Source organism: Battus philenor, unplaced genomic scaffold (assembly GCF_028537555.1).
Source record: "Battus philenor isolate CCGP_79_NKW_IND1 unplaced genomic scaffold, ilBatPhil1.0.hap1 SCAF_6, whole genome shotgun sequence".
Lineage (NCBI taxonomy): Eukaryota > Metazoa > Arthropoda > Insecta > Lepidoptera > Papilionidae > Battus > Battus philenor.
In genome coordinates this window covers 15,046,552-15,063,262 of record NW_027181726.1, presented here as the reverse complement: position 1 = coordinate 15,063,262, position 16,711 = coordinate 15,046,552, and the positions used below count along the sequence as shown (strand labels likewise).

At 36.1% G+C, this 16,711-nt stretch overlaps 2 protein-coding genes across 2 annotated transcripts; one reads left to right on the top strand and one right to left on the bottom strand.

Annotated features, from left to right (window-relative positions):
* Positions 1 to 6,016: 6,016 nt before the first annotated feature.
* On the bottom strand, positions 6,017 to 11,974 carry MESR4 (misexpression suppressor of ras 4). The gene is made up of 2 exons (XM_068773344.1): positions 11,652 to 11,974; positions 6,017 to 11,529 (listed from the first exon to the last, which is right to left on the bottom strand). The coding sequence occupies exons 1-2, from the start codon at positions 11,700 to 11,702 to the stop codon at positions 6,283 to 6,285; spliced, it is 5,298 nt and encodes a 1,765-aa protein (XP_068629445.1). The 5' UTR covers positions 11,703 to 11,974; the 3' UTR covers positions 6,017 to 6,282.
* Positions 11,975 to 12,194: 220 nt separating this feature from the next.
* On the top strand, positions 12,195 to 13,977 carry MED19 (mediator complex subunit 19). Its single transcript, XM_068773468.1, has 3 exons — positions 12,195 to 12,503; positions 12,583 to 12,954; positions 13,510 to 13,977. Exons 1-3 carry the CDS (start codon positions 12,323 to 12,325, stop codon positions 13,668 to 13,670), a joined length of 714 nt encoding a protein of 237 aa, XP_068629569.1. The 5' UTR covers positions 12,195 to 12,322; the 3' UTR covers positions 13,671 to 13,977.
* The last annotated feature ends 2,734 nt before the right edge of the window (positions 13,978 to 16,711 follow it).

Here is a 16,711-nt window from a genome sequence, read left to right as displayed (position 1 = left end):
TATTAGTTATACCCATACAGAAGTTTTTTTTGTTGTCTTGGTTATGATTTATATAAATTCAACCGCGAAAAGACATGTTTTAACTGCTTTCATGTTCTCTACGGTTGACTAACATAATGTTTGCATTATAACCTTTCTTTGTCTTCAATTTCTAAGTTAAAATTAATAAATAGATACATAAGTAAATGTGTTATTTAAATCGACTATCTACGCGTTACTTTATTATTTACCTACACTTATTAAGACATTTCAATAAAGATACAATAAAAAAGAAAATGTCGATTTTTAGACTTATATATATAGTTTAATATTTTGAATATCCGCTAGATGGCGTAAATATTCACTAACCACTGTCTTTGTAAGGTTTTTAAAAATGCCGCATAACCAAATAAACCTATTATGAATTTAAGTCAAATGTTATAAAGATTGTTTCTGTTCATGTTCTATTTTTAAATTCAAACTTCTATTCAGCCAGTACGGTAAACCTGGATATACAAAGTTCAACATCCGCAGCGGTAGATTGACTTGTGATCGCTGGTCGTGAGTTTAAGTCCCTGGATGCAATCTTATGTACTTCACACTGTGCATTATTTATATATCATTACCACTGTTTACATACAAGTCTCCAGATGGTGGGCGGCAGCGTCATCTGCGTACAACACTGCGATCGCCATGACGTCTGTAAAGCGTGGCGATTATGATATATCAAACGAAGCCTGTCATGCAGTGGGTGGCTATGGTTTGAAAAAAAGAAGAAAACGAAGTATTCCATATGGAACAGTCACGCACAATAGTCTTTTATTTTATATTGAACAGTGAATCCCTTCTAGACTTAAAATTTATACCAGAGTTCCCCAAACTTTTTTGTGTCGTAGACCCCTTGCCATGTTTTTCCGTGTTGGGTAGATCCCCTACTTACCTGATATTAATTTCCTGTAAATTTCTTACTATAGTGAAGATTAGTGTTAAAAACTTAAAGTAAAAACACATGTTAATTTAAAAATCCTACAACTTGCACAATTTTATATAAGTATACAATATTTTTTTTTATTTCATAGGTACTTTTATAAATAATGTAAATGTTTTGATATTATGAAGATAGTATGATGTAAGTAAGTGTAAATACTATCAGTGTATGTGTTGAGATCCACTATCGTGGACCCCCATTTTCATTTCATGGACCCCCTAATTTTTTTTCGTTGACGTAGACCCCTTGCAGGTTGTCATAGACCCCTAGGGGTCGATATAAACCACTTTGGGAATCACTGTTCTATACCATCATCAAGAATAATCGTTGACAAAGATGGCGGATGTGAAAACTGTAATTACCTGTTTAAGTAATTTCATGGTTAATACTCTGTGAAAGCCTTTTCATAGCAAACACTGTTAAAAAAATGATTATTATTCAATTTATCAAGCGGTTGTGTTTTTATTAAGCTACAAGTCAAATTGCGAGCAAAACGAACTAAACGACGCTTCGGCACAACGTCCAATTAACCTTGTACCTACTGCTAACATGACATTACGGTGTTAGCGTGTACAATACATACAGTATATTAAATTCATTGTTCATATGAAATTTTAATTAAAAAATCCCTTAACGGACTATCAAGAAACTTACAGTTGTTAAAAAAATAGTATTACCTTTATTAAACGATTTTATTTAGTTCGACCCGTAGGGAATTTATTTGTTTGGGTCAAAATTAGAAATTGAAATTTAAGCACCTTCCCGTTGTCAGATTGATCTGAAATTTGGTACACACATTTAATTTAGATGACAATAAAACATAATACAATCAATAACATTATAAATCTAAGATGGCCACGATACAAAATGGCGGATTACATATTTTTCCTTAACCCCCTCAATATGGGTATTAAATGAAAGGGCTACACTAGAAAAAAAACACGATGATTATGTCAAAATTTAAAATTCAAGATGGACGCCATTCCAATATGGCGAACTAGGTACATATTTTTCCACAACCACCACAATATGGGTATCAAAAAACCGTTTAACTTAAAAGTTTTTTAAATGTATTTATTTTTAACATGACACTTCAGACTGAAAGAGGCAATAAAATGCAATGAATTTTTAAGGAACTATCTAACAGATTGTTTGCTGGTCGCTACAAACAATATATATGTATCGGGTACATTGAGACAATTGGTTTCAGATCATTTACGAAATATAAAATGACTGACTGCCTTAATCTAGCGACTTACCGTTTTATTTGAAAGTACTTTAAAATTGTAATAAAAATTATGAAACACCCGGAAACGAGGATTTCACTTCCTTGTTTTATTTTTAATTAATTCGTTTCCGGTGAAAGAATTAACAAATTATAATTTGTATGGTCTCACAGCTCGATGTCACGTTTTCGACGAATCCATATAAACTAATGTAACGTTTATAGACTTTGAAAATAAATTGCGGCCAGCTTAAACATTTATTGTAGATGATTTTAACAAATAGTTATACATTCAAAACTTTCGCTGAATTTCAATACACCTATCCTCCGATTTACACGGTAGATACGTTCCTGAGAAAAACGTGTAAACCGAAAATTAAAATTTTCAAGTCCGTGTAAACCGAAAAGCTCGCAGGAAATGATTATGCATTTTGCTATTTAAATTATAATTTTTTTCTGTTGTGATTTTTTTTCAATATTTTTAGGTGTACACAAAAATAAAAATAAAATGCATTGACAAGTTAAAATATTTAATATATTACGGAAACACTGTTTTTTTTAATTTTATTACAATACATTAAACAGAAGAACAAAAAATAAAACCAAAGGTGTTTTATTATCCTTTATCACTATCAGAAATTACTCTCATTCTTTTTTTCGGAATCGAAGGTTCGAATTCACTTTCACCACTCGAAGTTATTTGTGCCGATTCGATGTTGAAATGATGTGATGAAAAACGTGTAAAACAAGTACCGTGTAAATCGGGGGATAGGTGTGCTTACGCGGATATTTGAAATTAAATTCAAATTAGTATCATTATCATTGTAACGGTTGGAACTGGAAGCGTCTTGCGTCTAGAATTTTCCGATCTTGTTGTCTGACCACCTTTTTTTAGTGGAGATCAACCGTTTCCCATTCCGCTCATGTTTTGCGCGTTGTCTACCCACAGCTACTGAATATTGCGACCAAAATTTACAATTTTTCTTTCAAATTTTTTGCTACTCACTCTAAAATATATGTCGACTATCTTATTCCTTTGGTTTTAATATTGATCACCTTGAGCCTTAATCGAAGTTGTAATATGATCCCACTTTGACCCACAATCCGTACAAATTATATATTGCCTATATGTTTTACTCTTATACCTTAATCACCACAATATTAAGTGTGTGGGAGGATATAATTTTGCAACAAATACTTCAGGAAATGACTAGCACTTTGGACCATATTATAAGTGTTTAGCTAGGATATAACAATCGACCATGTAAAATTTCGGCGTGAGTAACTCAAAGTCGGAGGTCCCCCCTCGGGTGTCCTTGCACCAAAAGCTTGGTGGCATCCCAATCCGATAATAATAGAACAAAATATCAGTCCGAGACAAGGTTCTCGAGGTAGCACTAGAAGTTATTTACGTAAACGTGGTATAGACTAAACGCCTTCCGCGCTCTGCCATCTCCAGTCCACTGAATCTATAAATGACAGGCAAACTGTGGAAATGTAAATAAAAATAAAAAATATAACCTTTAAAAGGAAATATTTATTTTGATGCTAGGCAAAGTGTGTTTTAAGTAACATAATTAACCCTTATTAGAAAATTTAAAATTTGTACCATTATTATTAGCACATCTGTTGCGCTGGTAGCAAGCTCTTTACAACCTGTCTTATTAGAGTACTCTGAAAAGATAAGCGAAGACAACATCGCCTTACTTATAGGAAATAACAGCGACCAGGGTTCTTCAAGTGCTGCAGAAACAGAAGGTAATAAAAATGAACAAAACAGATACTGGTCGATAGAAAAGAAATAGAAAAAGAAAAATAAAGTGAAATATTGCAATAATTAACAAACTAATAATGTAAAACTGTAAATAAATATATACTAAGTTAAATAAAGGTGATAAACTAGATCTGTGATATTTGAGGAAAGAGGCGAAGGGAGTGAGGCGATGAATGAACGGAAATAGGTAAGGAAAAGAAACACAGAAATTGTACAATGTAAGAAGAAGAAAGATAGCTCATGTGAAGAACAGAGAGAAAGTGAAAAAATCATTAAAAGATAAAATACGTCCCTGTCTTATAAATAAGATAGAGGAACGAGAAGCCTCCAAAAGAGAGCGCCATTAAAAAAATCTGTCTTATTAGAGGAGACCCATGTCCAGCGGTGGGCGTCCTAAGATTATAATAATGTTGATGAACGTTAAAAAAAATATTATTTATAACATATCGACAAAATGTCACTTCGTTATTGTATGTCGACTGTCTGGCCGTTGGTATAATAGAAAAATCGATAATCAAACTTATACGATGCACTATTTTACGAATAGTAATAATTTTCTGACGAATGTTCTATATATGACATTTTAAAAAAAAACTGGCCTTTATTCTTAATTCAAACGAGATTCGATTTGAATGCCGGCTATCTGCTGTACAAACTGCGCACCTACAAGTTCATACGCAGCACGCCAGAGTACAGTACCCGGCAATAAATATTGCACATCGACCTTTGGAAGGAGGCAATCGGCTAATTTCGGCTTCGTATAGCACTATCTCTGTCCCACACTACCTACATGACGTTGTGTCAGTCGTATTTCGTGCGACAGAGATAACGTCCTCCGAAACCGAAATTAGCCGATCGTCTCTTTCCAAAGGTCGATGTGCAATATTTATCGCTGGGTATTGTACGTTTAGATTGAACTTAATCAATTTTGATTTTATATTTCCTGTATTGTTTTTTAGTATTCAGACCCTTGTACGATTTTAAATTTATATTAACCATGTATAGCAAAACAAGTTCAAGAGAATGTGTCCAATTGTTAGCAAATAATTTTTCTAAAATTGTTTATAGAACATAAAAATAAATTTCAATAGAAAAATTTAAATAAAACACTATCACACAAAGCGGAACTACGCAAACATTTCGAAAGAGACTAACACCGAAGTGTTTCAGAGTTTATCTTAGTCACCGTGACAATGATTTTTTATACGTATAGGCATATACAATAATTTCAGTGGCAATTGATACAAATCGTTGGACATTTTCTTTGTATTAAAATCAGTTGCCTAGCAACGAAATAGAACGTAACAGATATAACGGGAAATGGATTTCAATGTACTTTTTGTTAAGTGCAAGGTTGATGCCTTTTACAAAATACTGTTCATATCAAGCTAGCAGTCTTAACATACTAACCCATAGTTTCCTCGGTTTCAATTTCCGATCTCTTTCTAAATTATTTTCATCACGAACCGAGCAGTTTTTTATTCTCATTATGTTAGGTAAAATGACAGTTAAGGCATAGTTCATCTGTTGTTCACCCATCATCACAACAGCCGATAGACGCCATTGCCCATAGTCCTGCGCTGCTCGCACCCAACATTGTTCACACTTTATTAAATAAAATAACGCCTAATGGTTCGTTGCAATGTCTTATCGCCTTTTACTGTAACATAACACTCATAACATATTCCAGGGATAGTAAACCCTGCACTTTTTAGACATGTCAATTGGTATAAAATAATTAAAAATTTGTTAAGTTTTTTTTTGTTTTATGTCGATTGATTATAACTTGTATACTCTCTGAGAGAAGTCTTGTGTCAATTTATAAAATGGTATGTAAATGGTAAAGGTATTGTGTCAAAATGTGAACTTGCCCGTGTAATCTATTTAGTAATAAAAAGGTTTGTCACCGCTGCATATATGCTAATAAGCAGATATCACGGCACCGTTATCGACCAAACATTCGTCACTTACGCTGTTATAATGTCGGCCTGTGAAATGAAAATACATATACATTTACAGCAAAAAATGTAAGCAAATGAAACTGCAACGCTGGTATCAAAAATTGGATTTATATTTCCGTTCGGCTGCGGCAGAGTCAGTAACAATTGGCCGGTCTACAGTTGGCCACACAGCCAATATCAAGCATAACCATGTACTTTTAATAACATATGATACATTTTTTCAGAGCTAATATCCTAGACTTTATATACTACCTACCTACAGAGATATACAGGTAAAGCTAGACTATCTACAATCAATAAATTATATACAGTATGGATACAGCCACGCAACTATGTACACGCACGTCCGGAGGACCTATCTGTAGCCGGGCAAGTTCTGGTTCTTGCGACACTCCTGGCAGTACCACTTGCCCTTAGGCGGCACCATGATGCCGACGCACTCGAAATGGAACCACTCGATCGGACAGCCCTCGGCGTCGCACGCTATCATCTCCGACACCTCGTCGTAGGGGCACCGGCAGTAACAGTAGACGCTCTCCCCTTCCCGCGCCTGGCGTACCGCTCGCCTTTGGAACGGGTACGGTAGACTAGATGTACCGGAATTGAGGTACGTCGGAGGCGGAACCGGTATTGAGTTCTGCACGCTGTTCGGCTGGTATATCTCTAGTGCACCTTCGTCACTGGTGTCGGAGTCGCTGGATTCCATGGACTCGGAGTTCATGAGTATCTTCGGAGGCTCCGGGTCGGGAATGGGTGCCGTTAGCCTGATGGGGTCTGTGTAGTTGTATGTTCGTTGCGGGATGACGGAGGTAGGTATTTCCTTCTTAGCTTTGTGCGTAACGGGTGAAGGCAGGTCCTCTTTCCTCCACTCCAGCTTGGGTGGCAGCTGCGGCTTGAGCGCTGCGGTTGTGTGAGGGGAATCCTCGTCGCTAGAGTAGCCATAGAATTTGTTGGGGACGCGTCTTCGCTTGGACGCCCGTTTTTTCTCAAGCGTGGTCGCCTTGGCCGCGGCCGCGTTGCCGGCGGGCGTGATCAGCTTAGGCGCCTCCGGTATCTGCACTGTGTTGGACTGCAGCGAAATAGTAATCTTGTTTGGCAACAATGGCGGCGGGGGTTCCACCTCCGATTTAGCGATCACCTCTTTGGGAATGTTGATTTTGATGGGCGCGTGCTTTTTGGAGCTCTTGGACCTCTTCTTCTTTTTACTGCGTTTCTTGCTGCTGCCCGTTTTCTCTTTAGAGTCAATATCTGGTTGTTCGTCGACTGTGTTCTCTTCTTTCTTCGGTTCTACTTCCTCTTTGACGGGGCTGGCAGCGCGGCTGACCTCCCCGGACACGGAGCCGCCGTCTGAGGGAGCCACTGACGCGAGGAGCATCAGCTGATTGCGTTTCTCGGCGTACAATTTGTTCGCAATTTTTTGTGGATTTTCGTCGTAGAACTCTTCATCGGTCTCACTCTCCTCCGTTTCCAGATCGCTCTCGGCGATGAGAGGTTCAGCCTTTTCAGGCACTAAGACCGGTGTCTCGGACATTCCCATGACATCCACGTTGGAGCCGTTGCTGATTCGTCTGGTGGGTAAAGATTTCTTTATCTGCTTATTTTTTTTCTTGTCGTTGCCGGATTCGTCGGATGAGTCAGAATCCGAAGAGCTGGAGGAGGAGGAACCGCTGCTAGAGGAACAGCTGCAGTTGGAACCGCAGGAACAACTGGAGTCGCTGTCGCTGCTGCTGGAAGAGGACGACGATAGGCCATCGTGCTTCTTTTTGGGCGACTTTTTGTTCTTTTTTTTGTCTAAACCGAATCCGTCATCATCTCCGTTCAACTCCACGGGTATTAAGCAGTAGTCGTGATCAGAGTCGCAGACGTGCTTTCTAATAGGAACTAGGGGCGGCGACTTCTCTTTTTGTTTTTCAACTTTGGCTTGGTACTTCTTGAAGTTGTCCCATATCTCTAGAACCTGTTTCTCGTCCGGTTTATCTTCGGGCGGCTCCATCGTCTCCTCTAGTTTGGATAGCGGTTCCACGTCCGGGGTGACATGCTCGCTGGCTTCGTTCACAACAGGTTTCTCGTCTTGCGACTCTTCGTCCAATTTATCAATTGTTGCTTCATCCTTTATCGAGGGCGGGATGCCGCTGTCGGATTCGTCGCTGCTGTCGCTCTCGGAGAGATTCAACGCCGGCAAGTTCACATCTAGCAATAACGCCTCTTTGTCTTTAAGTTTTTTCTTTTTGACTTTCTTAGAGGTTTGTTCAGTACCAGATTCTACTTTTACCTCAGAAGATCCAGCCTCTTCCTTGGGATTCTCAATATTTGAGTTGACGATCGGGACAGGTTCCTTACTGTCTTCTGTAGTTTTATCATTTGCTAATGTTTTATCTTCACTAGGATTTTCAACCAGTAATTTCTTGTTGTGTTCATCCATATGTTTTGTTAGTAATTTTTTAGACACAAACTTCTCGGTACAGTTTTCCTCTGTACACACGTGCGGAAATTGTTCAGAGTGAAACCGCTTGTGCACCTTGAGGCACACGGCTCTCGTGAACTGCAAACTACATTCTTCGCATACGAACACTGCCGGAGGCGTGCAGAAGTGATAGACATGCGGCCATTTCTTCTGCAAGCATTTCTTGCATAACACACTCTCTGTGCCATGCTTCCAGAACAAGTGGTTCGTGATGTCGGGTTTATTTCTATAGGCGATGCCGCAGCGGTAGCAGAGGTGGTGCAGCTTATGCTTCCACACGTGGTTGGATAGACGAGCTTGGCTTTGGCAAAATTCTAAGCATACATCACAAGTGTGGTGGATTTTTCGTAAGTGTACCATTAACCTAAACGATGAGGATATAGAGTCTACATTACACAAGCAACATCTAAACTTATTTTCATATTCAGAATCATACGTTCCAGGACACAGGTGACATAGTAACTCACTATAAGAATAAAAATTAGATTTACACATGATGCACAGCAAAATAGTCTTCTGGTGCATCTTCCTATTGTGTAAGTAGAGATCTTTAAGAACAGCCGTTTTAAAGAAACATTGAAAACATTCAAATATGTGGTTATACTGAACATTCTCACACTTGTCCACACTGTCATACGAGTCCAAGTTTATAAACACAGTGCACACTTCGTCCAATCTAGCTTTCACTTTAGCTGCAATTGTCTGTGGCATCAGCTCTTCTGCGGTGATGCTGTCCACTGTCGCAGAGAACCGGTGCTCCGCCACCAAGTGCAATGCCAACTGTTCACAGTTCACAGCAATCTTGCGTGCATGGTTACAGTATATACAATTTATAACAGTTGAAGCTAAAAACACTTTCAAGAGATCTTTGAGTGGATATTTATCCAACGGCCTATCTAATGTTAATTCTATAACAGGTAGATTGTCAATAGGCAAGGGTTCTTCCACATTCAATATATCTTCTGTAGGTTCAGTCTTGGGTTCTATATCCGGTTGAATATCTTCATCTTCCATTTGTACTTTCTCTTCTGTAGCTTGTTCAGGTTCATCCTTTACTTGAGGCTTCTCAATTGGTAATTCTGATGGTGCTAATTCCTTCTCCGGAGAATGTTCAACTGCCTCTTGGTGCTCTGTTGTTGTGTTTTGTTCGTCAAGAGGCAACTTTTCACCAGCATCACTATCAGAGGAGTAATCGCTTGAAGAGTCCTTATCTAGAAACTCTTTAGGAACTCTTACGGTTAACTTTGGTACCCTATTCAGTGTATTACTGTCCTCTAGCTTGTTGTCATAGATTGTGGTTTTAATAGCACTATCTGTTTTTGGTTCGATATCATCAAATACCTGTGGGGGTGAATCCTTGCTGTTCATGTTAACTTTCATAGTGGTTTCCTTATCATTTTCAATAATTGTAGTTTTTACAAAAGGACTGTCAGCTTTATCACATATAGTCATTTTTATTGATGGCGGCTTTGATGGGGTGGGTAATTCTTGAGGTGCATCTTTCTCATATCTCTTAGGAGGCCGTCTCATCCGAGTTGGTGGCTTGTACTGCTGACCCACAGTAGGATCCACAGTTGAATTAATAATGACAGGAGAACTTGCATTATTTAAGCTTAACTTTAATTTAATTCCACCCTCTTTTTCTCTGTCAGGTTGTGATGTGACTCTTTCTTCTACAATGTGTGGGGCCTGGGGTGATGACGGATGAATTTCATCAGGTATAGGAGAGTCACTTTCATCAGAATGTTCTAAGCTATCATCACCATTTGGTAAAAACGATGCACTTGTCTCTGATGCGGTGTTTTCATGTATAGGTGTCCTAGATTTCACATTTGAACTATCTGGTCCTATCACAGAGTCTACTGTATTACTAGTATCTTTGCTAGTTGAAACTGAGCTATCAGAACTAATACTTGTATCACTATTTACAGGTTCACAATCACTACTATCTATCATAGCCTTATGGGATGTGACAGTCTCTGGTTTCACATCATTAACCTCACTTTTTTCATTAACAGGTCTCTGTGGATTCTTGCTTGAAACAGAGGGACCATTCTTTAAGGGCTCATTGCCATTTTTAACATATTTATTGTTGGGTTTTTTACTAACAAGCACAGGAACAGGCTTGGGCTTAACATTATTACAATCATGGTGAAAGAAATCATCTTTCTCGCTACATATTTCGTCACATGCACAACACATTAAATACAAAGTACCATTGTAAACATTAAAGAAATCTTCCTTTGTATGATAGCTGAACTCTTGTACATTGTGTTTATTGGTCAAGTGAGCGGACAACTTCTCTGCTTTAGAGAACATGCCCAAGCAGAATAAACATATGTGCCGGTTGTGCACTTCTCTCATGTGCAAGAAGAGATTCCAATTTTCATAATAGGTGCCACAAGCTGAACATAAATAAACTTTCCTTGTTACTCTTGATGGTCCCCCTGAATTGTTCTCAGAGTTTGGAGCTGCCTCTGGACTAAGCGCTGGCTCTTTCACTTGAGCGCGACAGATAAGCTGGTGTTCCTTTAACATAGCCAAGGTCTTAAAAGACATAGAACAACATTTCCTGCATTTAAACTTCACCATTGGCTGTAAACCAAGGCTTTGTGCATATTCCTTCAGCTGGGCTCCTTTCTCCGTCTTGCCCTTTTTGAATTGCAGCAATTGGCTCTTGGGCACGAGTCGTGGCACTGGTTTATCATGCTCATTATCGATGGAGCTGTCTGGTTGGGTTGTGGCATTGTGGTACGGGTTGCAGTCAACGCGTTTCGGGAGAAGTTTCGGCGCACGGGGGTTTGCGTTCTTCGATGCACTACTTTCACTAGGTTTAATCACAAAATGCTTCTTTTTTTTACACGCACTGTTATATGGGCTTGAGCTATCGACGAAAGGTCGCTTGCCGAGGTGAATTCTTAAAGGATTAATCCGTTTCCGGAACTTATCTTCCTGCAGCGTGTCAGCGCTGGAGCGCCTAGAGCCATAGTATGGCTCCGGGGGGCTGGAAGGCTCGCCCGCAAAGTCATGCCCGTTTGTAGTCAATTTCGCGGGTCTTTCGCCATAAAAGTTCGTCAGTGACGCCGAACTTATTTTATCGTCTCTCGTGTTGATTATATTACCATCTTCCATAGTTTTCTGAAAAAAAATAACACGTGCTTATTATATTGAACGAGAAACAAAAGACGTTCAAACAAGAGGAAATCAAACTTCGATTTGAAATACGATAACAATAATAACATTGAAATGTGTGGCCGCACCTCTGAAGTCGTACGTCCAGTACGAGTACAGGAATAAAGATTCGTTTCCATGCATCCGTTTGGGCAGAGCGCTGCTTACATCAGGCCTAATAAGCGGCAGCCGCGGGCTGGTCATTCCCGTAAAATGGCGTCACTTCGCTGAGCGAGGATTGCTGATATCAAAGATGTTGCACAGCGTTTGTACGGCATTTATCACTACTTAAAAACATTTTCAATGTTTTATATAATTCATATGATCACAAACAAATTAAATTAAACTCATTGTGCTGTTTATTTCCAAACAGATCTTCGAAAATCGTAGCGCATTACGAGAAGCTAATTCACGTCCCATAGACTAGATTTTTTTCTCTATGAGATTTTTTTTTTTAATTTGGCACGGCGAACGCATTTGCAAACACGTGGTTGCTGCCATAGACAACCACTATACTAACGCTCCCTACAATACAATAAACGCCCGTTTAGCGAACAGTGAAAATGTTTAGTGGTAACCCCACAGGTTATATCGTTTCATATTATATCTATGTAGCAGCTATTGATAAGAAAAAATATTGAATCTGTTGTTGTTGGTTGCAACATACGACAAGCGAAGGGAGCTCTTATTTTTAGTTTTTTAATTATTTTATTGAAATTTCTTTGTTTATGTAGGTTTTTTTAGACAATGCTGATTCAAGATGATGTCTGATCAGTTTAGAAAGGTAGAACCATATTCGCCGAAGTCTTCACCTCGAGGAGCGAGGTCACCAGTGGTTTCTCGACAGGATTCTTCGGGAACCCTCAAGACTACAATCTCGCTCGGCAAGAACCCTGCGATAGTGCACAGTGGACCTTTCTATTTGATGAAAGAACCTCCTGGTAATAAAGCTATTGTAATTAGTAATAAATTTTAAAACAATGTCCTAAATATTAAAATTAATGTATTTCGTTTTTCTAGGAGAATGTGAACTAACAGGTGCTACAAATTTAATGGCGTATTATGGCCTAGAGCACTCCTATAGTAAGTTCAATGGAAAAAAACTTAAGGAGTCACTGTCTTCGTTCTTGCCAAACTTGCCAGGAATAGTGGACGGTCCTGGGCAAGAGGATAATAGTACGCTCGGATCTGTTATAGCCAAGAGACCTATTGGTGGAAAAGAGCTATTACCACTTACAAGTGCTCAACTAGCTGGTTTCAGACTCCACCCAGGCCCTCTTCCAGAGCAATACCGATATGTTAGTGCAGCGCCGCCTAAGAAGCATAAGAGCAAGCATAAAAAGCATAAACACAAGGATGGTGCACCGCCAGGACAAGACACACCCCTTCAGGGTATATATTTTTTTATAATATACACATTTACATAAAGTTCAACCTGAGTGCAACATATACTTATTTAATAGTAGGTTTGTTTCCCAGCTGTGGACTTAGTCATAGCTAACTTATAATGCTCATTGTAGCAAAGCAATATCAATAATTATACATCCTCCAAATTTATACATAATCATAAACTACAATTTTTATTTGTGTACAAAATTATTAAAGAAACCTTTAGAAAGAGACCTTTAGTGAATACTTAAACATAACAGTTGAAATATATGAGTATGAACATACTGCAACTACTGTGTTCATATTACATTAAATTTAATACAAAGTTACCATGTCATTGTTAAAATCTAATGTGCTATATTTTAAAAAGATGTACAGAGAAAACTATTAATACAGTCTGTTTTATTTTTCAATGTACCTACACAATAATTTTTAGACATAAAAATTCGTTTAAAATATTCAGATAAGCTACCAGAGATATAAGCAGTTTTTTTTTTTATTAATACTTTATACTAATAGATTCCTTTGCATAAACATTATATATGATTGACATTACAGATTCATCAAATCCTGACACTTATGAGAAGAAACACAAAAAACAAAAGCGGCACGATGATGATAAGGAACGGAAGAAAAGAAAAAAGGAGAAGAAGCGGAAAAAACAAAAGCACAGTCCGGAGCATGGCGGCCTCACGCCAAGCCAACATCCGTTACAGTAAGGCATCAACTGTTATAGCTGTTAGGATTTTTTTATTATAAGATGCATAAAACAGGGAGACAAAATGTTATGGAGATATTCACACATATTCTCACAAAGTATTTACAAGTATGTACATTCAATCCTTTTTTTCAATGTAGATGTAGATATGCTACTTAGAAAAGCCTTAATAAAATCATGTAAAAATACATGATGACATATAGTAAAAATATAGTGATATGTTTCACAAATTTATAAAATTATGTTAGATGAAAAAAAAAAACTTTTTTTCCCAAATAATCTGTGTTTAAGATGTCATAATAAAATATATAATACAGGAGTACTTATTAAATGAGAAAAGTTGTTTTTTATTGCAAAATTTTTATTAACAATAGTGTACAGTAACAGCAAAATCCATAAGTACACATAAAAATACGAATTGAAATAAGGAAATAAAATTAATTTTGTAACTATTCTTGATAACTATGTCCATTAATTATGGTTTGGACTAAAATGCTAAATAGACAATTATTGTTATTGTATGTATGGTCAATAATATTTTAAAATGAGTATGTTGTTCACTGGACGGCAACTGACTGCATTATTTGCAACTATTAAAGTTCCACATTAATTAGCTTTTGCGAAGCTCCATATGTTAAAAAGACTGATAATGTTTCTTGTTTTAAACCATTAGAGAATGAATTAGTATTTTTTAAAGTAATTAACAAATTCACATTAGGACAAAAAGTCATTTAAAAAATTAGTTCATATTGGTGAATGGCATTGTTTCAAAATCGTGTAAAAGAGTTGGGTATAGTTCAGTGGTGGCCAAACTGTGGCTTTTAAAGATTATTTTTGGCTATTATTGATTGTTTAATTATTTCAATATTTAAATTGATTTCACCTACTTCAGCTCTGGTAAAATTGAAACCAATTACTGGTGTGAATAATAATAATTGTTATTCCACTATAAAATTAGCAAAATCCAAACATCAATCATAATTAACTTACCAGCATCTTAAGTATTATTAGAAGTGCTGTAATATATGTGTGCCATTATATCTAACTTCACATACACATATTTTATACTTTTGTTTAAAAAAATTTCGATAAATATGGTTTTAGTAAAAAAAAATCATTTGCGTGTTTTAAACGCGTATTCAAGTGCGGCTCACAAGAAAATTTAAATTTCGAAAAATGACTCGCACTATCAAGGAGTTTAGCTGCCCCTGGTATAGTTTATTAATTTTCAGGACTATAATTTAAACTAGCTATATCCAAATCTCTATTGTAGTGCATATTCTGCATCATATGGATTCATAATAAATGGTTTAAGAAATATTTTGAAATTGTTCCTATACATACTAATTTAAACACTGTGAAAATGTGTGAAAAAACACTCAATAAACTATAATGAAAAATTTCTTGTAAATAAAAATGCAATGTTATAAATTAACAATTTATCCATATTTAATTTGTTGCTGTCATTATAGGATTTACAGCATTATCATACTGACCTTTAAGCATGAATTTTTTTATTAAATTATTTTCAACTCTGAAATATAAAGAAGTTACCTATGGAAGTTGTACAATGATAATGTAATTTTTGTATGGTTATTAATTTTGACCAGGACGTAATAGGACTGCCTGACATCAAAAGCTCTATAAATATGTATAAATTTCTTAATTTTGTCTGAAGTTGAATAATTAAAACTTATTATTAAATTAGTTTTTGTCATAAATTAGATCTGTTTAAGCAAAAAGAAGATCACATATTAAATGAATAAGAAACATTTTCATCATTACATATAATACCAGGCATTTATATATAAAGGATTGGTATTGTGGACCTGCGAAATAGAATTGTAAGAATTATAAATGCATTTGTCTCCCTATATTGTATGCATCTTAGCAATTGGGCCCAAAGAAATTGAAAATTTCCTTAATTTATTTCTTGGTCTTTTATTTACTGTTAATTTTTTTTAAATAAGAATTCCAGATACAAATTTTGATCCGACACTTGTAATTTTTTTAATAATGTAAAAAAAATTAAAATAGCGAACTGTTACTAGTAATTATTCCCAACTAAAGTGTTAGTTAAACAAGTTTGTAATACAAATGTGTGAAGTATCACATATGGGCTCTTTAGGAATTTTTTGACAAGTTACAAGAGATTTTTCAAAAACTTTCTTTAGGCTTCAAATAATCTCATTTAGTAGAGTTTAAGTGTTAGATAATATTATACAGTAACAGATATGCTTGTGTTGTTTTTATTAAGTGTAGTTAGAGCTGCCATTGTCAAGTAGATTGCAATTTTAAAAAATATACTATTTTAAATTCAATTATAATTTATTGCCACCGCAAATTACTTCAACTTCTTATATAATTAAAATGGTTTTTAGAAGAGATTAACTCTTATTTAAAATTAAGTCACAAAAGAACAGAACTTGAGATGAAAATATTCCTGTTGATGTTGCCTAAGGAAAAAAAAATTCTTACAGAAACTAGATAATTTTTATTTTATAAAATCTAAAAATCTTTTTTATTGAAGCTGGTTATTTGTACCAGAATGCTAGAAGTGTGAAGGTATAGCTGATTAGAAGCTTTAAAATGACAAAATTTCAATTACATGTTAGATTTAACAAGTTAATAATTGAAAATTGTTTCACAAATAGTCAAGATTTTTTAAATTCCAAGCTACTTGTACTGGGCTCTAAAGTTTACCTAAAGTTACGGATTTTGTTATACAAGCTCAAGACTTTCCATTGTAAATAACAGTTCCGTCGCTATTCAGTATCGTTTCTTAGAATAATTTTGCTAGAACTATTTATATTGTTTACATCTTCAACTCATTAAATAATAAAGTGAAAATATTTGTGTGATGTTATTTTTTACCTTCCTAATATCAAATATTTCAATGAATATTTGATTTATTTGTAAAAAGAAAATTCTTAATTTTTTTATTCCTGTCATAATGTTGATAACAACGTTTACGCAGTATGTCACTGATGACGTATTGACGGAGGGTTATTGGTTACAGGTGTATAGCTTTAAGATTATGTG